Source organism: Tamandua tetradactyla, chromosome 6, assembly GCF_023851605.1.
Source record: "Tamandua tetradactyla isolate mTamTet1 chromosome 6, mTamTet1.pri, whole genome shotgun sequence".
Lineage (NCBI taxonomy): Eukaryota > Metazoa > Chordata > Mammalia > Pilosa > Myrmecophagidae > Tamandua > Tamandua tetradactyla.
In genome coordinates, this window is record NC_135332.1 from 15,717,813 (window position 1) to 15,739,733 (window position 21,921).

Genomic DNA, 21,921 nt, shown 5'->3' on the forward strand with positions numbered 1-21,921 from the left:
AGTTTGGAAAGTTGGAAATAAGGACACAAGAGTCCTGACTTCCTGATCTGAAATCTTACATAATTTTAAGTTTTTATTTTAAGGCAAGGGGAAAACAGTAAAAATACAGAGCAAAGAATTCATTGTATGTTTATTATTCACAGTTAATCACTACCTATCAAATGCTATCCGCAGAGTTAAAGGATTACGTACATAGGTCTTTTTATTTAAACACTGATTTTTCTTTTTTAAATATATACACACAAAACTTAGTTCAGCAAGGCTTCATGATATACACCAATTCCAAAATAAAACAATCAAATGGTCCAGGTGTAGAATGCCAGAGATTCCTTTTATCATCAGCGAGGATAGAAGGAGAAGCAGAGGGAGGAAGGAGAGGCGGCCACAGGCTCGCCCAGAGGAGCTGCCTCTAAGGCCACCTCCACACTAGTCCAGAGGAGATGCCTACGGCTCCAGAACCCAAAGGCTCTCACCAACTCTGGTAGGAGAGAAATGTAAGCAGCTGCGAGGAGAATGGATTGGGCAGAGAGAAGTTTACAGTCACATGGCTACAAGGAAAAACATTGCTAGAGGACTGTTTTGCAATGAATTTAGCCTCCTCTAGATGTCCAACCTTCAACTTTTCCTCCCCCAACTCTCCCTGCTTGACAGAGACATTCCCTTTTTAGGGGTTGGGTGGAATAGCTATAAACACAGCCCATTGTGAACAGAAACATGAAAAACAATCCAGCTGCTTCTAGAATACCACCCTAACGCTCATGTGGGCAGGTTAGGGGAACACAAGAGGTAAAAGTTGTTAGCAGAAACCTCCTCTTTTTTTCTTGCATGGGTAGGCTCTGGGAATCGAACCCAGGTCTCTGGCATGGCAGGTGAGAATTCTGCCACTGAGCCACTGGTGCACTGCCCAGAACCTCTATTTTTAAGAGCAAGAGAAATGAAAATTGAATACTTGCAGTTCTTCCTCAGTGTAGAACACAGTATAACCTATTACAACTAAAATGTGATAGTTTAAATTCAAACAATATTTTCTCATCTGGCTTTCCTGTGTTTGAAAACCCATTGGCTCCAGGGATTCATATCTGGGGATCATGGTGCTTAAGAAGGGGCAGAGAACACCTGAGACCTTCAGATCAACAATTCTGATCCCCTAGTCAGCCAGATCCAGTCAGAGGTGGGAAGTTATTCACTCTGCCTGCCCTGGGCAGCCGGGCCCATGCAGACACCATGGGCACATGGCAAACTTACTTTGCAGGAAGGACCCACTGACATTAAAGCCGATCCTTCAAGACTTCAGGCCTACAGCAGGCAGGAGAACATCCTCACTCTCCACTTCTACTTGTCTCCTTTTCTCTACCCTGTTTCCCCTCCCCCTGAGGGAAAAATATTTACACAGAGTAGGAGACAAATCGACTGAAAAGCTCTGGACTGTTTTTACTTTAAACCAAAACAATTTTAAAACACCACACACAAGCAACCTTTGAAATAATAAGAAAAAAAAAAGGCACTATGAAAAACCAACATGCTCAATAATACCATTTGGAAGGGAAAACATGGTGGAAAAGAGATGCAGGGTTTTAGTTGGACTTTCTCAGGAAGCCACGTAATGTTAACACTCCCTCCTCTCATCCCTCTGTTCCCAACATTGACAAAATACACTGGGGGTCAAGGGCTGGAAAGCTCCTAAACGCCCTCCCCATCTCTAAAAAGAAACTAAACAAGGGAAGGCTTCGAGCTGCGCCCCCCTCCTTTTTGTGTGTATATATGAAGATAATAGAAACAGTTGTCCTTTTAGTCATTCCAACTAAAAACAGACATTTTTGCATAGAAAAAATACCAGCCCACTTGGTTTCTTTTCTTTTATTATTGGCATCAGCTAGGACTATATGTGGTATTAAATGTCATGCACTCAAAGACAGAAGAGAAAACGGACTAAAAAAACAAAAGATAGAAGAAATAGGAGCAGGGGTGAAAATTTGTAATAAAAACTCTTTTCTTAATTTATAGGTAAGTTTTGGCATTTTTATATCCAACTCCCCACCCCACCCCCAAAGTTCCAACCAAAGTAGAGGGTCACCAGGATGACCCAGCCAGGTGTTCTGAGCTCCCTCACAGGCTGCTGTTAGGGGCAGCTTGTGGGTTTTACTTCTTTTGTATGTGTTGTAAAATTTTCACTTTCTTTAAATAATCTCTTCTTGGTTCCTAGACGTTCCGGTTCACAGGGGTGACATAGTTGCGGGGAAACATGCCGGTCTGCCCATGGCAGGCCCCCTTCCACCAGTTGGGGTCTGAATTATCCATGACATGGATAAAGTCTCCGCGACGGAATCCCAGCTCTCCATCCTCCTGGGGATCAAAGTCAAAGAGGGCCTGGACGTATGTAGGTTGCTGCAAAAGAGGATCAGGGAAAAGTACACATACTGCATTTCTCATCATATACCAGGCATGCTGTGGCTGGACTGACTGGTCAGAAGGAGAAATGGACAAGGGCTAAATCTTTCGCATTTCCAGAAATAACCTCATATCCACATTCCTCAGCCCCTCAATTTATTGTTACATACTCTAAGTTCACTCTAAGTGGGCTTAGTGTAATCTTTTGCCAGTGTTCAAAACCCCCCCTATAGTCTATTTCACTGATGGTGACTAGCTGTGCCTTTTTATTAAATGGAGAGTGCTTGGAGGGGAAAATGGGCCCTCTGTAAATGGCAGGCTGGGTTTCATTCATAACCCCAGGATGGCACAACATTTTAGTTCCTTTCACTTACAACACTTTCAAGTTTTTATGGATTCAAAAAGTCTAGAGCTTGAATAACATATAACTAGAATATTAGGAATGGAACACAGGTAAAACAAAATAAATGATGTAGACCCCACTTCTTCGTCAGTATGATTTCCCCCCAAAATCTGCTCCCAGGGATAGAAAACTTGTCGGAGTATGTTTAAGACTGCCTCCCTAAAGAGATAGGTGGTGTGCCAGCAACACACTGCCTTGGGAAGCTTCTGGAAAAGGCACAATGAATGAAGAGGCACCTCAGTTGGGACTTAATTTGTCATTAAAAAGGCAGAAACATTTTATTTCAAATCAGACTCTCTTAATGTAAGTTAAGGATGACAGTTTGAATAATGAGCATAGTGCAAGAACCAGAAGCAATGCTTTGCAAGGCACCCAGATTGTTTAAGGACTACTCTTGATTGGTAAAAAAAAAATGACCATAAATCTCTCTTTGAGGACACTTACCTGTGGCACCTGTTCTATGTCCCGGAGGAATATCTGCTGGTTTCTGGAGACGGACGTAGATCTGTGATAATCTACCAGCTCATTCAAGGAATTAAATTTTACCACCCAGAGGAAATACTTTCCAGCTCCATCTCGGAGCACCTTGAAGTGCTGCACATCATTTCCGAACCTGGGAAGGGGCAGAGAATACACACGAACAGGTCAACAGGCTCCAAGCAACTGTTCTAAAGGTGGTAACTCAAGAGAACCAGTGTCCCTCATAACCTGCAGGGCCCAGGGAAGGGGGCACAACGTGGCTCCCTGGTAGGAAAGCTTCAGGACAGTCACCAATCTTCCCAAGACTCTACAGTGTGAATGATGAGTACTGGCAGCAACACGAAGAATCAATTCTGAAGAGGTCTGTAAAGCAGAAGAGAATGTCCTAACCTACAGCATTTTCTACATCTCTATATGCCCCACACTGAACCAAATAAAACAGCCTACTTGAGGCAAGATGTGTGACTTGAACTTTTCTCTGAGCAAAAATAATTAAAATCTTGTGATAATTAAAGATTAGAAGAGATGGGATAATACGGTGAGAAAAAGAGGAACTGGAAATACTTTCAACAATTTCATTGTAACTTGGGTAGGCCAAAGTCATGTTTTCCATTTAGGGATTTTAGTAAAAGTCAAACTAAAAGAGGGTAAAAGAGGCTCAGGAACCAAAAATAAAAAAAGCTTCTCTATCACCTGGTATATGCTTTCCCTTTTCCCTGGCCAGCAAAAATGGCAGGAATGTGGCTGACAGATAACAGCTCACAGGATTGATCACAACCATACCTAGTTGGAACCTAAGTTCAGTCAGGGCTCTCTGCCTGCCCTGCTAAGCCCTCAAAAGGCATTTTAGAAATACTGGCCAAATTAATGAACGATACTCTCTCCTCTCCTTCAGTCTTTTAACTTAAAGCAGCCAAATACTTCTTAAAAACAACCCAGCAGGTGGCAGCACTGAGCTTCAAGGGAGCCACCAAGGACAAGATTCCAACTGTTTAGAAAATTATGGCTATTCATCAAAGAAACAATGCGGACGGTGAGAAAGCTTTAGGAGGAAGAGTGACACATTCCAATGGCACTACTGCCCCACAGAAGTCCACCCCACCAGTGCAATGCAGATGGTTCCTAAAAGAGGCACAAGGACGGTGACAGTGGGCATGATAGCCATCAGAATGTTTTAATCACAGAATCAAACATCTAGACACTAGAGAAGCATCTCAGAGACTGTTAATTGTTGACCCCCTCTGCGAAGGTGTTTGTTAAAGGCAGCCATGATATCTGTTTTAATGGCATTTCTAAAACAATAAATACACTACCTCTTTAAAATATCTGATAAAGCCGAAAGGCCCTGGAGAACCCCAGGCCCAGAGGTGAGCAGTGCAGTGGTTAATTGCCTATTGGACAAACAAGACCACCATCAAAGTCAGTTGGTTTATGACGCCACACTAACTGCCCCTGCAGTTTTGGCGATCAGTTAATGGTTGTATTCCTTATTCCACACCATTTAATTTATACTCAGGTTAGTATAAAATGCAAGGAAAGTTACTGAGAAGCATAATGATGGTAATTCCACAAACCCATCCCAAGATGCTCTCCACCAGCATGTCAAAAGTCATTGTTAAAAGAGGAAAACAGTGATAATTATGTCCACTCAGACTTCTGTTTATGTTGGGAATAAAAACTAACTACACCACCACACAGTTGTGAGGTACTGAAAGAATTACCTGAAACCTTTTTTTCATATAGAAAAAGAACAAAAAAACCACACATTTAAATCTACATTTAAAAAAATTTAATTTTAACCATACATTGGTCCTAAAACAAAAACAAGATATTCATTTTTGAAATTGAAAAATTTTGTACTTATATCACTAGTAAATGGGAAATAAATCATCTTAGAATTTTATTAAGACAGTCTTAATGTAATCTATAATAAAATGGTGCTCTACATCTTTAATCTAATCACTTCTCTGCCACATAGTACATAAATGATGAAATGATTTGGAGATTCCTGGCAGAGGGGGTGCCTATAACATATCAGTATGAGAAGCACCAAGAGCAAAAAAACACAGAAATGTGAATTTAACAGAAAATGCCATAAAGTCCAACTTGTTCAGGCTCCTCAAAATTCCAATTTATATTCTTCATGATTTCTAAAGGCAGTAAAACTCCATCTTCCAGTTCCCTGGTTACTGCTCCCTTCTGCATTTAAAAATTTACCACTAGGAAAGTGAAAACATAACAAAAACAAAACCCTTGTGATAACATTTTTAAAGTACATGTGACAGCCCAGGATGAGGCTGGTAGCTTTAGGCTAGACTCATGGCAGCAGCATGCAAAGGCTGCTGCAATGGAGGAGGCCCAGCATGCAAGGGTACGGATGTGGGACACTAAGGAGTAGTGGGATTTAGGGCAAACTGGAAGCACAAGAGGAGGTGCTGCTGGGCTCCTCAAGACTGTTTCCACATAGGAATCTAATCCCAGGGCTGCTAGAACAAATTTTTAAGAGAGACCAAAACTAAGATTTTAATATAAAACATTCTGATTTATAAAATACTGTTTAGGCTAAACCTCCTCTCCAAGTGGCAACTTCCATGTGTGTAACCAGACACCTGCCTCTGGTTTCACTACTGATCAGTGAGACAGGACTGCAGGGAAATAAAACAGGAAATACTTACTTGACAGAGAGGGAGAAATCCCCAGGAGCACTCTCACTCTCTCGGATAAGAAAGGCCCCATCATGCCGCTGTTTGCTAAGCATTTCTTCTGCCTTTGCTCTGGGGATTTTGCCAAAAAACCACCTAAGGAAGGAAGGCAAGCCAGTCAACATCTGCTTCCTCACAAAGAAACGGGATATCCAGCCTCTAAAATGTGAGCAACGGAACACTCCTTAGTGCCAAAGGAAGGGGTCTCTCTTTTTACCCTCCAGTCTTAACATGCCCAATAATGACGTTTAGTCAGGTCTTCCCTAGAGAGATGCACCAACTTCCTTCAAACGGCCTCACCTCACTCCACTTTCCAAAAAATGCCTCATCGAGGCACTATTTTAGGCCAGTTTCTATGGAGAAAGACGTTTCAAGATGGGCCTCCTAGGCCAAAGCTCACTGGGGCTTTGACGCATCAGAAAGCCACCTGGGGAAAGTCCCCAGGCCTACTGATTTCAAGTACGGGGTGAACTACACAAGAACAGACCAGCCCTTTCTTGTAGCCATTTGATAAGTCTGCAGTGGAAGTAAGGTTGATACTGAGAGCCCAAAGGAAAGGGTGTAGGCCAAGAGTGAGCAGCTCCTACTATGAAATAGGTTGGTAAGCTGCTCAACATCCCTTTCTCTGGGGTCAATGCTCAGACGTTAGCTATTATGAGCCACCTGTAACTCCTGAATTCAACACTCATGAAGAGGCAGCTACTTGCAGAATAAATTTTTTCTCACTTGAAGCAAGCTATGGATTTCTCTGCTCCCACTATCAATTCACTTTGGTGAAAAAAAAAATAAGTGGTTGAATTAACTGAAAACTAGGTAATCACCACCTATCTGCTTACCTTAAGACTCCTTTTGTGGTAGCTAACATTTATTAAATATGAAAATTATAAGATCAAAACTGCTAAATAGTCCATTAAAGCTACAATCCTAACTTATAAATCTATCTTACTTATAACCTACAAGATGCTTCAAAATGATATACTATATTAAACACCCACACTGTTGATAGGAGCTGTTCCAATATATCCTGCTTCTACACATCACTCCAGGGTAAGACCTCTAGTGCCTGGAAATCAGGCCACAAGAGAGAAATCACACAACAAAAAAGAATGATCTCCAAATATAAAAGAACAACTGATGTTACAGAGACCACTAAAACGCTTCTATTTTAGCCTCTAATGCTCTCTAGTTTATAATGTACTGGGAGGTGATGACCACACAGCAGCCCTTTCCACTAACTCTCCCCAAAGTACACATGGACGAATGAAGCTACTCAGCAGCCACACCCTTTTTCCTCCCAGAAATCTACCTGCCAGGTAGGCATATTATCTTCCTTTCTTTGCCCCTTCCCCCCACCCCCTACCACTTTTTAGATTAGTGAAGTTGTGGGTTTACACAATTGCATAGAAAACAGGGTTCCCATATGCCATCCTATTTTTCTTGTCTAAATGCTCTGGCTAGAACTTCCAGTACAATGTTAAGTAACAGTGGTGACTGACAGTGGGCATTTCTGTCTTGCTCCTGATCTCAGAGGGAAAGTTTTCAGTCTTCACCATTAAGTAGGATGCTCAACATGAAATCTTCAAGGATCATCTATATTGTCACATATAGCAATTTGCAAATACATATGCAATTTTATGGCTGAATAATAATCCATTGTGTGTGTATACTACATTTTATTTATCCATTCATCAGATGATGGGACACTTGGGCTGCTTGTATCTTTTGGCAATTGTGAATCATGTTGCTATGAGTATCAATGGGAAAATATCTCTTCTAGTCCCTGCTTTAAAATATTTTTGGCATATACCTAGAAGTGGAATTGCTGGGTCATTTAGTCATTCTATATTCAAGTTTCTGAGAAACTGTCTTCCACAGCGGCTATACTATTTCACATTCCTATTCAGCAATGAATGAGTATTTCTATTTCTCCACATCTTCTTCAACACTTCTAATTTTCCATTTCTTTTCAATAGTAGTCATTCTAGTGGAAGTGAAATGGTATGTGGTGGTTTAAACTTGCACTTCCTTAATAACTTACAATGTTGAGCATCTTTTTATGTGCTTCTGATTATTTGAATATATTCTTTGGGGAAATGTATATTCAAGTCCTATTCTCATTTCTAAATTGGGTTGTCTTTTCCTTATTGAGTTGAAGGATTTCTTTATATATTATGGCTATTAAACCCTTATCAGCTGTGTGGTTTCCAATTATTTTTCCCCATCATGCAGGCTGCTGTCTCACTTTCATGATAAAGACTTCTGAGGCACAAAAGTTTTGGGGAGGTTCCATGTATCTATTTTTTCTTTTGCTGCTTGTCTTTGGATGTAAAGTCTAAGAAATCGTTCCCTAATACATGGTCCTGAAGAAGCGTCCTTACGTTTTCTTTTAGGGGCTTTATAGTTCTGGCTCTTTTATTTAGGTTTTTGATGCACTTTGGTTGATTTTTGGGTAACGTGTGAGGTAGGGGTTCAACTCCATTCCTCTGCAAATGGAGATCCAGTTTTCCCAGCACCATTTGTTGAAGGAACTATACTTTCCCAATTCAACAGTCTTTGCTTCTTGTCAAAAATCAGTTGGCCATAAATACGAGAGTTGATTTTGAACTCTTAATTCTATACCTCTGGTCTATATGTTAATCCTTGTGTCAGTTCCATACTGCTTTGATTACTGTGGCTTTGCAATAAGTTTTAAGACCAGGAAGTGTGTGTCCTTTAACTTCATTCTTTTTCAAGATGGTTTTGGCTATTCAGGGCCCCTTACTTTTCCATTTAATTTGATGATGTAGTATATTAAATTGTTTTGTTTTTTTTTTTGTCTGTCTGTTTGCATGGGCAGGCAGGCACTGGGAATCGAACTCGGGTCTCTGGCATGGCAGGTGAGAACTCTGCCTGCTGAGCCACTGTGGCCTGCCCTATTAAATTATTATGTTGACCCACCCTTGCATATTGGGGATAAATCATGGCATATACTTCTTTTAACATGCAGAATGGATTCAGTTTGCTAGTATTTTGCATCTATAATTATAAGGGATATTGGTCTGTACTTTTTCCTTCTTGTGGTATCATTATCTGGCTTTGGTATGAGGGTGATGTTGGCCTTGCAGAATGAATTAGGGAGTATTCCCTCTTCAAATTTTTGGAAGAGTTTGAGCTGAACTGGTGTTAATTCTTCTTGGACTATTTGGTAAAATTCCCCTGTGAAGACATCTGGTCCTGGGCTTTACTTTATTACGAGTTTTTTTTAAACTACTATTGTTTGTTGAGATCTCCTACTTCTTCTAGAGTCAGTGTAGGTAGTTTGCATGTTTCTGGAAATTTGTCCATTTCATCTAAGGTATCTAATTTCTTGGTATATAGTTCGTAGTGTCCCCTTAGAGTCCTTTTTATTTCAGTGGAATCAGTAGTAATGTCCCCCTTTTCAGTTCTAATTTTTAAAATTTGTGTCATCTCTCTTTTTTCTTTGTCAGTCTAGCTAAAGTTGTGTCAATTTCAAAGAGTCAACTTTTAGTTACGTTGCTGATTTTTCTCTATTGTTTCTTAATTCTCTATCTCATTTATCTCTGTACTAATCCTGATTTCCTTCCTTCTGCTGCTTTGGATTAGTTTGCTCCTCTTTTTCTAGTTCTTCCAGTTTTGAGGTTAGGTCTGTGGTTTGAAATCGTTCTTTTTTAATGTAAGCATTTAGGGCTATAAATTTCCCTCTAACCATTGCCGTTGTTGTATCCCATAAGTTCATTTGCTGTGAGATATTTACTAAGTTCCCTTGCGATTTCCTCAACCTACTGGTTATTTAAGAATATGTTGATTGTATGCTGTTAATTTCAACATGCTTGTGAATTTTCTACTTTTCTATTATTGATTTCAAGCTTCATTTCATTGTGCAGAGGACATATACTGTATTATTTCAATATTTTAAAATTTATCAAGACTTGTTTTGTGACCTAAGGTCTGGTCAATCCTAGAGAATGATTCATGAGCATTCGAGAAGAATGTATATTCTGTTTGTTGTTGGGTGAAATACTCTGATTCCTGTTTAAAGATATAAAGTAATGAATATAAAAATAAAAAGCAAGACTCTTCCCTCAAATTCCCCAGACAGAGTATGCTTTTTGGACTGTTCCTTATGGTACATAAATATACAGATATGGTTGCAGTATTTTCTTCCTCTCAGCCTAAATCGATTCAATTTTATTTTCAATTAAAAAAACAAAACAAAAAATTGTAGTGAAGTATAAATTACAGGAACAAAAGTATTCTAACTGGAATTTTTACTAACACACTCATACTACAAGTACCCAGATCAAAAAAAGAGAAAATTGGTGTGGAGAGCATTTCATTAAAAAGGGATTTCTTTTCTATCTGCCTCCCATTTCTACTAAACATACACACCCATCTAAAGGATGTCCCACATGACAAGGGAGATATGTGGGGATATGTGACCAATAGCTACGATTCTCAGTTAAAACACTCAAGTATCACCCACCTTAAATTTCTGCAGCATTTTACACAATTTAAAAATGCTTTTACTTAATTAGATTATTTTAATGGTGTTATTTGTGTGTAACTACATGGCCACAGTGAAGATGTAAAAAAATCTGTAAAAAAGATGGGTTTATACTACAATAGAAATAGCAAAGGAGAAAGCTCAGGGGAGAAGACTTATTTTCTGATTTAATTATTTGCTAAATCCCACAGACTCTAAACCATACGTATTTAATAAGTAAAAGCACATATTTGGATCCATTACCCTCCCTCACCCCATACAGTACCCAATCTGCAACAGCAATGCCAACAATTACTTCATAGTCTATGTTTAATTCGTTAATTTAAATGCTATCTTATTAGGTGAGGCCCTACTCCATTTTATACTTCCCTTTTCCTCCCTAACAAAAGGGGAGCAGGGAGGGAGAGAGAAGGGGAAGGGTAGGAGAATGGGAGAGGAAAGAAAGGGGAAAAGGAGGGGAGGGGACCTTAAACTCAGCTTCGCCACAGCTCCCACTAAACCAACACTGTTTCAATGCATGTCCAGTTGGAGAGCAGCCCTACAACAGGGAGTGTGTGCCTGTAAGTGTGCACAAAGGCAGAGAGTCACTGTCTTTTTTAGCAGTATAGTAGACTGGGATAAATAAGGGGTTTAAATTTTTAGTTTCTTCTTTCAGAGCTCAGAGTGAAAAAGCACTGCCTACTCTTCAGCTAGAATCTGCATAGAACAAAAGAGTGGCGCCTGAACAGGATGCTTCATGATCAATTATTACTCTAAAGTTCTGTAAAGTGGCGAAAAAGGAACCATTAGACAGTTACAAGAATAACTCTTTCCAAAGAGCTAACTAACCAATCTGGTTAGTAACTACAACTTTCCAAGGAAGGTGACCTTTTCCATCTTTTCTCAACAGTCAGATTCCAAATGCCCCTTTTAACTAAAACAATCTGAAGAAAACAAGGATTTAGAGCCACAGGCATTTTATTTAATGTAAGAATTTACAGTATTATGCTCTGCTAAATGTCCTCTCATATGAAAACTAAAAATAAGTTGATTTTGCTACTGTAGGATTTAGTGCAGGGCTAGGTGGACAAACTATAGCTTTTGGTCCAAATCCACTATTTTTGTATATGGCCTGCTACCGAAGACTGCTCTCTAAAATTTTAAAGGATTGTTTTTAAAAAGTATTACACAACAGGATTGAGACTGTATGAGGCCCACAAAGCCTAAAATATTAACTGTCTGCTCTTTCGTAAAAAAAAGTTCAGCCAGCCCATGATCTAGTGTTTAATGATTAAAGGAACAGACATGCACAAATTATATGACTATATTATATGGGACTCAGGGAGATGCATAAAAAAATGTAATCCAAAGGGTCCCTCCGACCCTCACCCTAGTAGCCACCACCCACCTGCTTCTCCATAAGAATGAATTTCATGATGCTGATGGTGAAAAACGCACAAATCCCCTAAAGCAAATACCAGCCTAAATGACACTAAGAACACAAAGCTGTGCTTAGTACACTTTACAGGAAACCTGTAATAACTTCCTGCTCAGCTTCTCGGAGCTTCCTAATTATCAGTACTTGTGCCTGAATTTTAGTAACCTGGGCATGGCTCTGTGTTAATCCATAATCTTATGTTATTGGGCCTCAATTGAGGGACATCATCAATCCACTGACAGGGTTCCAGGAATCTCTTCCATATAAGCTTTTGAAGATTTAATGCTTTTGGTTTTTAGTATATGAACAACTTGGTCCAGATCTTCATAGAAGTTGGGCCTGAGTAACAAGCATTTACTGAGCTACCACATGCAAAAGCAAGGTAAAAGTTACAATGGAATGTAGAAGTGGAAGAAATAAATTTTCAAGGAACCTAAACTCTTTTGGGGAGAGATTATAGATTCACAGGCTCATGAAGATACAAGGTAATACAAGCTTAAACAAACAAACAAACAAAACAAAAACCAGAAAAATATACTTTACAAATAAGACTGGTTTCCACCCAGTAAATCATTCAATGAGACACTTACTGATCTGATCCATCAAGAGGGGGCTGGTTCTGCTCAAACAAACAAACAAACAAACAAAAAAAAGAGAAGTTTCCTGAAGGACCTTCTAGTTTCTTCTTCATGGTATAGACATGTTCTCATCACTGAACTACAGAATAACCCAACCTTTTTTCTCCAAGCTAACACTTCCTGGATATAATCTCAAAGAGAGAGAGAGAGAGATATAAAGCTTACATGTAAACTTTATTATATCATAATTTAACTGTAGAAAATAAATTCCACCACCTAGCATAGTCCCTGCCAAAGTACTCTGGAAGAGTTTACTGATCAAGGCTTGAACCTAACAGATAAGTTTTATGTGAGGCTCCTGAATCATTGGTTTCATTTAACAGAAGGCAAATCATCCTTTTATAACATGTTTGGTTCATAAGGTAGCATATGGTTCACCTGTAAGTGCTACTGGTGGGTACCTCTGAAAAAGTTATGTGTGGGAGGAGAAACTCACATATTATAGCCTATATTTTTTCTGCTACGAGTCTTCTACAGTGAGAGACATATTTATAAATTACTGGCATTTAAATACAGCTACTAGATTGGACGATAAACAGCAGTGACCTAGATGATCCTAAAGGCCCCTTCTAGCTCTATGCCCTGAGACTCTGTGTAAGATGATGTGTTGGGCATCTGGGGGAATATAAAGAAGCACATGTGTTTAAAATCTTTGCTCTAACATTTGGGGGCAGAGAAATGGAGGAAAGCCAGTGATAACTGGGGAAAGGAACAAAAGACTGCTACACAAAGTCGGTCAAATCATCAGAAAGTGTTTTAAATCAAGTAGACAGAAAGAATCCATCATTTTTCTTTTCTCTCTTTTTTCCCTAATTAAAACTGTTTATTCAACAAGCTGAACTTGAAAAAGTAGGAGGAGAATATAATCACATGCTTTCTCCCACTGCTATTCGAATCAGAACTTCCGCACTGATCCCTGGGTGACATCCTAAGGAGGTCCCTTTGGATAACAGAAAGTTCTCTAGTTACTTTCAGTATGAAGAACAAGCTCATCTCAGTAATTAAAATGTCCACTCCAGTGTAATTACTAAAAATTCTTTGATTCATTATTGAAACATCTCCCCTCCCTCAACCTGAAGCCAGTTTAGGCTTTAATGCCTGGTGGGGGCTGAGCTCACCATTTTTCATGTCCCAGTGGCATTCTAGTCGGAGATGTAAAATCTCAGCTCCCCCTGAGACTCTGCTGCTTTGTTTACATACATAACCATGTATAAAAAGGCCTACTTTCAAGGTAGGATCATGGGTCAGTGAAGGAGGGGGTGGGTGAGGATAGGAAGACAGTGGTATCTAAGGGTCCCCTGAGTACCCAGTATGCTGCATATTAATATAAATCTGCCCTTGAATGTGTGGTGGGGTGGTGGTGGGGTTCTGAAAATAAATACTGGGTGCTCTCAGCAGACTGGAGCAGGACAGCATTAATTGTTTTCTCTGAATTGTTAACACTTAGATGGTGAGCAACAACGGTGACTATATTAAACATTTATTGAGAGCCAAATATACGCCAAGCATTGTGGCCTAAAATCACAAAGATTACCGAGACACAGTCTCACAGGGCAATCAAACACATATACTTAACAGAAAACAAAATGTGGCAAGTACACTGCAGGAGGGCAAGTGATACAGGAACAGAGTAGCAGCAGCTATCTGAACCTTGACACCTCTTATCAGAGCCTCTCCTCTGATGTGAAGACTATCTTATACACAGCAGGTCGTTCGGAAATGTCAAATTGAGAGAGCTGAAGAAAAGAGTTAAAGCAAAAAATGTGGTAACTGCACCAATATATACTACAGGCCACACACTTGCTATATCACTCACTAGATACAGCTAAAGTTTCTAACTCTCAAATTCAATAAAACCATTTCCAAAGAAAGGCAGCACAATTCCTCTTTCTCAAAGAATAGAGGCAGAGTCTAGGCTTTCGTTCTTCAGAGGGACAGGTCCATAACGCTTTACAATTCTGAAATCCACAGAGCTCTATAAATTGAAAAATTTTCACAACTCTTTGCAGCAAAATTTGACCTGAACTGTTATGAAGTTACAGTCTCTAGTTATTCCACTTGATATAAATATTATGCTGCAGAAATATTAATTTGTTTGACTATGGAGTGTTGCTCCAGATCCTGCTGTGTATGTTAGAAAATATTTGATAAACGTAGAGTTCTCCTTCCTAAAATTAAAAAATATAGTATTATGAAACACACTTGGCCTCAAAGGTCTCAAAGATAAAAGAATTATGGGCCTTCAAGACTCCTGTTTCATTGTTTGAAGATCACTGATAGCTATTATCAATCTAAAATATTTACCATGATTAACTATTATGCTATCATTATTATTAACATACAGAATCAGTATTTTTGTTTATTTCTTGAAAAGACATAATAAAAAACATGACATTTTTTCTAGCGATTTCAATTTAAAAAGAAAAAAATATTTGAAACAAGCAGGCAGGCCAGACCTTTTGGGAGGCCATTAGACCCCAACTTACGGATGTGGTTTCATTTCTATGTAATTCTTGGGAATGAAACCATCTTTTCCATTGAGCTCTGCCTTGTACCAGTTCTGATCACATTCTTCATTCAAAACCTGAAATGAAATAAAACAAGGAAAAATCAAACATTTCCTTTTCACTTTTAAAAGGGTAGCTACTAAGACAATTATTTTCTCTTTTAGGTTTGTTTGTAAAAGGTACTTATTTGAAGTACTATCAGTTACATGGATGCAATCATATAACTTAAAACAATCAGAATTACGTTAAACTCTGGTAGTTAAAATTTAAAAAAAGACAGTAATTGTCTTTGGAAATTAAAGTTCATGTTCTCAAACATCTAGTATTAAACCTTCAGTAGGAAAGCAGAAGGAAAATTAAAAGATTAACTTCAAAATAAAATTGAAAAGGAGATTCTGGAAGACCACAAACAATGTCATCAGAAAATAAAGCAGCTCAGAAAAGATTAAATAACCGTGCTAGTTAGAAGAGAGGTGTGTAATAGGAGAAAAAGAGCAGAATAAAAATAGTTTCTGGGCTTCTCTAAAGATCTCCAAGTCAATCTTCGAAATCCACAGACTGAAACCAATTCCAAAAAGCCACAGGGATCCATCTCTGGGATTCCTTAAGAGTTCTCTAGGTTATCTCAAGTAGGGGTCAGCCAGCAACAGCTCCAGGATACTGCTGGGCACACCCATATACCCTTGCACGTGGAAAACGCAGGACAAGTCCTGCTCACTTCAAAAACCCTCCAGGGTCACACTGTGTTCAAGTCAGATAAATGTGGTGGTACACACAACAACACAGTTCAGTCAGTGGAAAGACTTGGCTATCACATAATTGAGCTCTCACCACAGATGGAAAAAACACATCTAATACAGTGAAATGACTTACTATCCAAGGTTTAGTTCAGTGACCTTCATACAGCTGAGACTCACATCCAGATGTCAGATTTCAAACAAATGTTCTCTACACTTGCTACCCTACACTGCTTCCAGCGAAGGCTGTACTGACAGGCTGGGCCATAATACTGTGATTTTTATGGCATTATTAGGAGCACAACAGATTTGGATATCTACAAAAGCCATCATATGAGTTCTAGACTTCCAATAAAAGGCAAAGGGCAGAAGCATTAAAAAAAAGTCAGCTTAAGAGAAAATGGAAATGTGAGCACAAAAAAATGCTGACAGGCTGATCAGCGGTAGTTAATCCACTTTATATAAAAAGAAGTTGGTAAAATTTTTTACAAAATGATTTATTCAAGATGCTGAACAATGTTGTCCTCACAATTAAAGGAGACTCTGGATTGCTTCAGAGTGTGTAACATACGTGTTTCAGAGTGAGCAAAACCCTAGGGGGGGGCAGATGAATCCTGGCAACCACCCCAAGAGCCAAGCTACACAGATGACTCTGAGTTAATTCCCTTTTGAACAGAGGCTATGCCCTCGGGGCACTTCTGTGATGCTTGGTAACTTCTGGTCTACGAGGTGTCTTGCAGTCTGTGAGTTTCAGTGCAAGATAAGGGGGCAAATCCTGCAAGAGTTAATAAATATGACTGGTAAGTTCTCAAAAATCAGCAACTGGTAAATCCTCATCATCAAGTTTCCCAGCATCACACACATACTGGTAGCTTAGAGATGAAAACTTTTTCCCTATTCATCATTGTTCTGTTACCTTGTTTTAAAAAACATATTTTAAGATGATACAAAATAATATCTGTAAAATATTTTAATCATTTTTACACCTTTATTTTAAAAATGCCGAATTGCACTTTGGGCCAGCAAAGTTATTCTTTGCAAGACAATTATGAAGCACAATAAGAAGATTTGGCAGGGAGCATGCTATTTTACTGCTTGCCCTGATGGCATGGAGGGACAATGCAATGGCACAAATGAAGGTACCATTTTCAAAAAGTTGGTTAAGGCTAGGATTCCGTAACGATTTTATGAAACATTGTCTTCTAACAATTTTTTTTTTAATGTTGTAGGCTTATGAGTGAAGAGTTTTACAAAATATCACAAAAATTTCTGAAATGGTGGGGTGGAAACATACTCCAAAGATTTCTTGGAAGACTGAGGAGAGTCAAGCTGACAAGGAGGTGACTGTGGCCCATTAAGTATCAAAACAGAATCAAGGAATGATTTAGAAAAGGTCGGTTTTGATTTATGACAATAACCTTGTAGAATAAACCGACTGTATTACATGCCAGGGGTGCACAGAGTTGCATATTATTGCCCTTACTAAGGCAAATCCCCACTAAAAAGTCCCCACCACCCTTTACCTCCAAAAGGAAATTCCAGGGCAACACCCAGATTCAGCACAAATTTAGAACTACCGCTCTCTACAGAACAAAATATTTCTTGGTGTTTAGTACGCTTTTCTCCCCTCAGAAGGCAGAGATATGGAATAACTTAGCACATAAATGATTAAAATTCTGGTTATCTGGAAAATTCTAGAAATCAGACTATCACCGTGCCAGGTAGCCAACGTGTTTCTGTACATGCCTCTAAACTTTACTCTAGAATTTAAGAAATGATTGATTCTGGTGGAGGCAAGCACAGGACCACCACTGTATCTACTAACCCTGGTTTACACTGGAAGTCAAAGAGTAGGTCTTTCAACCTAATGGCTCTAGCAACCATGGCAACCGTCACATGCAAGCACTGAAAATGTGATGACATAATTTTTAAAATGCTTAAATCAAGTTTTATTCAAATGTTTAAATATACAAAACAGTAAAGGGTACTAATTAACATAAGTAAGCCTAAGGTCAAGTAGAGGAGCCCAGAACACTCTGTGGATGAGTTTGTATCCTACAAGTACTTTATTTGATTTGCTAAGCTCACATCCTCCACAAATAGTTGTTCTGAGACTGTGGAATCTGTTCTCATCACCATTTCCCCACAACAGAAGTCAGCTTATCATTTGCTCATTTATTACCTCTTAACAGATAGATGGTTGAGTTCAACAACCAAATTTTCATTCGGTTTTTAAAATTTCAAAGAATATTCTTCACAATTCTCTACAGCAGCATTTTTAATTTTCAACCCCCATATTCCCTCAAGATATGACTATGGGGCTACACAAAACCGTGTGGTTAAACGGAAGAAGACTGATCAAGAGATGAGATTGTGGAAGGAGGAAGAGAAAAGTTTCGATGAAGGTTTTTTTTTTCCTCCTGTGCAAAATACTCTGAAGCTACTGGGTATCGTTAATATTTCTTAACCTGAGTGCTGGTTACATGAGCATGTTCAATTTGTGAAAATTCATTAATTATACACTTATGATGCATGAACTTTTCTTCATGTATAATTCAATTAAACGTTAAGAAATATTTCAGTCAAGAGAGAATATTAATATCGCTTACTCCACACATTAAAAAAAAAAACAAAACTATCTATGCCTCAGAACATTTCAGGTACAAACTAATCACACCCCAGAAAATATATATAGGGAAGCAGAAAATAACACAGTGAGATCTCAGAAACCCCCATAATGATAACTTTCTATTGCTACGCTAATAAAGCAAATGTCACAAATAAAGCCACCTTCATCATGGACAACGCTGAGCACCCAAATACGTCCTACCTGTCTGCATTACCTAATTTTGAGGCAGCTCACTGGTCCCATGCCCCGCATCTCATCTGAGACTATTCTGAAGGTATTACAAGACTCCCACTTACAATTTGAAACTTTCTAAATAGAAGAAGGGAGGGGGAGGGGGAGGAGGGGAGGAGGGGAGGAGGGGAGGAGGGGAGGAGAAGGAAGAGGAGAAGCAGCAGCAGTAGCAGCAGCAACAGCAGCCAGATTTAGGTCTCAGATCTAATGAGGTATATAATACACCTCATCTGGTGGCAAGAACACAGGATTTAAGAGTCAGAACCCATGATCCAACACCAGCAATGAACTATGTGACCTTGGGGAATTTATTTTCTAATTTTGATTTCCTCACCTGTAAAGTGCTGATGATAATTCCTAGGATTATTACTGAGAGGATTAAGTGAGAAAATGTAATAAGTAGTATGGCAAGCAATACAGTACTACATTCCAACTGTTAGGGGGGGGCAAGTTACTTCTCAATAGTTATGCTGCTTTACATATTACCAGTAATAGATCTAAGAAAATTTGGTAATCTCAGAGGACTGATTTTTTACACCTTGGTTATATTCACTCAATTAGGTATCTTTGATATAATGCTGTCTACGAGCACCGACAATAAACAGAGAACTGGGATTCTTGTTTTATGCTGAAAACACATGAATGCACGACTTCTGTGCTTACTTCAGAAAAAGATTTTAAATGCAGAGCCCAAGAATTAAAGTAGCTAATTCCCTTGCCTGTCCCTTCTATAAAAACACTGGGAGATAGAAGAATTGCATTTAATTTTCTATGCCAGTTACAGAAAAAAAAAAAGCTTTTAGGAAAATGGTAGTATTTTGTTTATAGATTGCTGCATTGTGAAATATGAGGATACTTTCTTGCCTGAACATATTCAGTCAACTGTAAATGAACAACAACAAAAAGCATGATTTTTTTTTTAAAGAAATAAGCTAAGTAGTAATAGAACTGTCTCTTAAAACCTTTCAAGATACATTGCTAACTCTAAAAGTTTGCAATGGATTCAACTTTTCTTTAGGAATAATTAACCAAAGCTGTATCAATTTGTGAAACAAAAATCCAAAGTCAATCTACATAGGAGCATGAAAGAGAGGAACTTACATTTTTGACTCTTATACACTAAAACAACAACTACAACAAAACCACTATAGCTGGTCCCAGTAATTACTGAGATTCAAAGCCAGTGAGTTTTCCCATCTCTTCAAAGGTGTGACTCAGGAGTTAAATCAACCAACCAATCTATTCGAAAGCAGCAGTATTGGGGGAGTCATTTAAAATCAGCCTTCTTCAGTTATCTGTTAACTATTTTATTAGACTTATTAGAAGGCCCAATAAGGTCTGTAAGACTCCCTTGGTATGAATTACTGACTAGGTCTCAAGTTACACTGATTCATTACTAACACTTTAAATAACTGATTTACAATCACCACCTCCATCTGTTACATTTTTTGTTCAACACGAAAAACATCTTGGCTGCGCTGTTTGTTATGCTGTGTGCCAAATCATGAAAAACATCCACACTGTAGATAAGCTATTCTGAATTTTAATGACGAGATAATCAACGTAAAAGTAGTTCAATAATTAAGGTTCTTGGTCCCATAGAAACCATGAACTGCTTTACCCAAGCACATAAAGAACAGCAGTTCTCAAATTCATCTTACCAGGCCAGTCTCCATTCTGAATGACTACAAAAGGCCACAAACAACCCAGCAAAAACATACAAAAGACCTTTACCCAATTTATCCTACTTGGTCCTTAAAAAACGGGAAAGTTAAGAAGAACTGAAATGCATTTATCAAGTTTTCAAGGCTCTCCTAATGTTGACAAACTCATAAAATTGTGTATAAACATGCAACTAGACTGTTTTATTAATGGTTTAAAAGTATAGGTGAAATAACATCAAATCAAAAGGGTACTTTAACTACGGTGCTGAACCTTTTTCAAAAAAGTACAATGTCGGTGCCATGAAATACTAGTTTTAGTTTCCTCTGAAATAGATAATTTCCAGTAGCATTTCTTTGGGGATCCAGGAGTTCTAAATCTTTTATTTTTCACATGGTTTTAATTCTTTACCAAATTAAAAGGAACCCAAAGAGTATGTGTTGATTAAGTTTATCTTCTGATCATTAGCAACATTATGGTGAAAGGTCCTAGAGGTTTTGCCCTCTTAAAAATTTTAAAAGGAGGGTACATGGGTGGTTCAGTGGTAAACTGCTCGCCTGTCAAGTGGGAGACCTGGGTTTGATTTCCAGCCTATGCAACCCCTTCAATCAATCAATCAATCAATCAATCAATCAATACAAGAAAAGGAAAAGGAAGGAGAGAGAAAAAGAGAAGAAAGGAAAAAATCCCCAAATTTTCCAATTTCCCACTGATAACTATTCATCGCTTTTATGGTGCCCTTTGAAAATGATATGCCCACAGGAATAGTGCCTTAAACCAAAATAGGTTTCTCTACCCTCTCTGAGCAGCAATCAGTTTGAAAGGGGAAAAACGGATGAAGAGACCTGAATTTACTGACCTCAATCTATTTAATGCCCCAAGTCAGTTCACACACCACTGTTTTCTTGTTGTTGTTAAAACAAGGACAAACTTAAATAGCTCTCTCTAAATCCAAATTATCCCTCATAATTTTCGCATGAGCTTGGCATCACAATTTTCTTAATTTGGCTCTCACCTAATTATCCAACTGCCCACCCACTGCTTCTCTAAATGAAACCTTCAGTTCAGTAGAGCTAGTGACCAACCTCTACATACTGTGCCTCTTACATACCGCCCCCCTCGTTTGGACTGCCTTCTTCCTTATATTTCCAAATTCAATTCAGAATTTACAACCCCCCTGGCCACCTTTTTCTCTCCTTCATTTTCACAGTACTTTAATGGAGGGTCAATAACATAAGCTCTTGTGAATCTCACCCACTACTTCTTTATACTGGGTACTGGTATGCCCAGACCTTCCCCTCCGAAACCAAACTGCAAGCTCCCTGAAGGCTGGCCCCAGGCCTAGTTCTCATCTATATTCCCCATTGTGCTTAGAATAGCATCTAACATGATATTTTGAGGAACTGATCTGTAAATGGGGGCTTGGTGCTGAATAAATATAGAAATACACATACGTATATGTGTATATATATATATATATATACACCAAGATGGCTGGATCCAAGGACAACCCAAACAGCTACACACATACAATACTACCATCAAATTCCTTGGTAAGAAATAGTAACATGTTCACTAGAGCCTAAAAAAAAAAGACCATCTGTCCAGGGCACTTTAGATACC

General features: G+C 38.7%; 1 protein-coding gene across 5 annotated transcripts in view; it reads right to left on the bottom strand.

Moving 5' to 3' along the window:
- Positions 1-112: 112 nt before the first annotated feature.
- The window catches only part of GRB2 (growth factor receptor bound protein 2), a 96,452-nt gene continuing 74,643 nt past the window's right edge, over positions 113-21,921 (bottom strand). For all 5 annotated transcript variants that reach the window (XM_077163827.1, XM_077163823.1, XM_077163826.1 and 2 more), the window contains exons 3-6: positions 15,019-15,116; positions 5,947-6,069; positions 3,236-3,404; positions 113-2,385 (exon numbers count right to left, since the gene is read on the bottom strand). In XM_077163827.1, the coding sequence (XP_077019942.1) occupies positions 2,200-2,385; positions 3,236-3,404; positions 5,947-6,069; positions 15,019-15,116 (576 nt within the window). In that variant the 3' untranslated portion in view covers positions 113-2,199. The remainder of the gene's footprint in view (positions 2,386-3,235; positions 3,405-5,946; positions 6,070-15,018; positions 15,117-21,921) is intronic.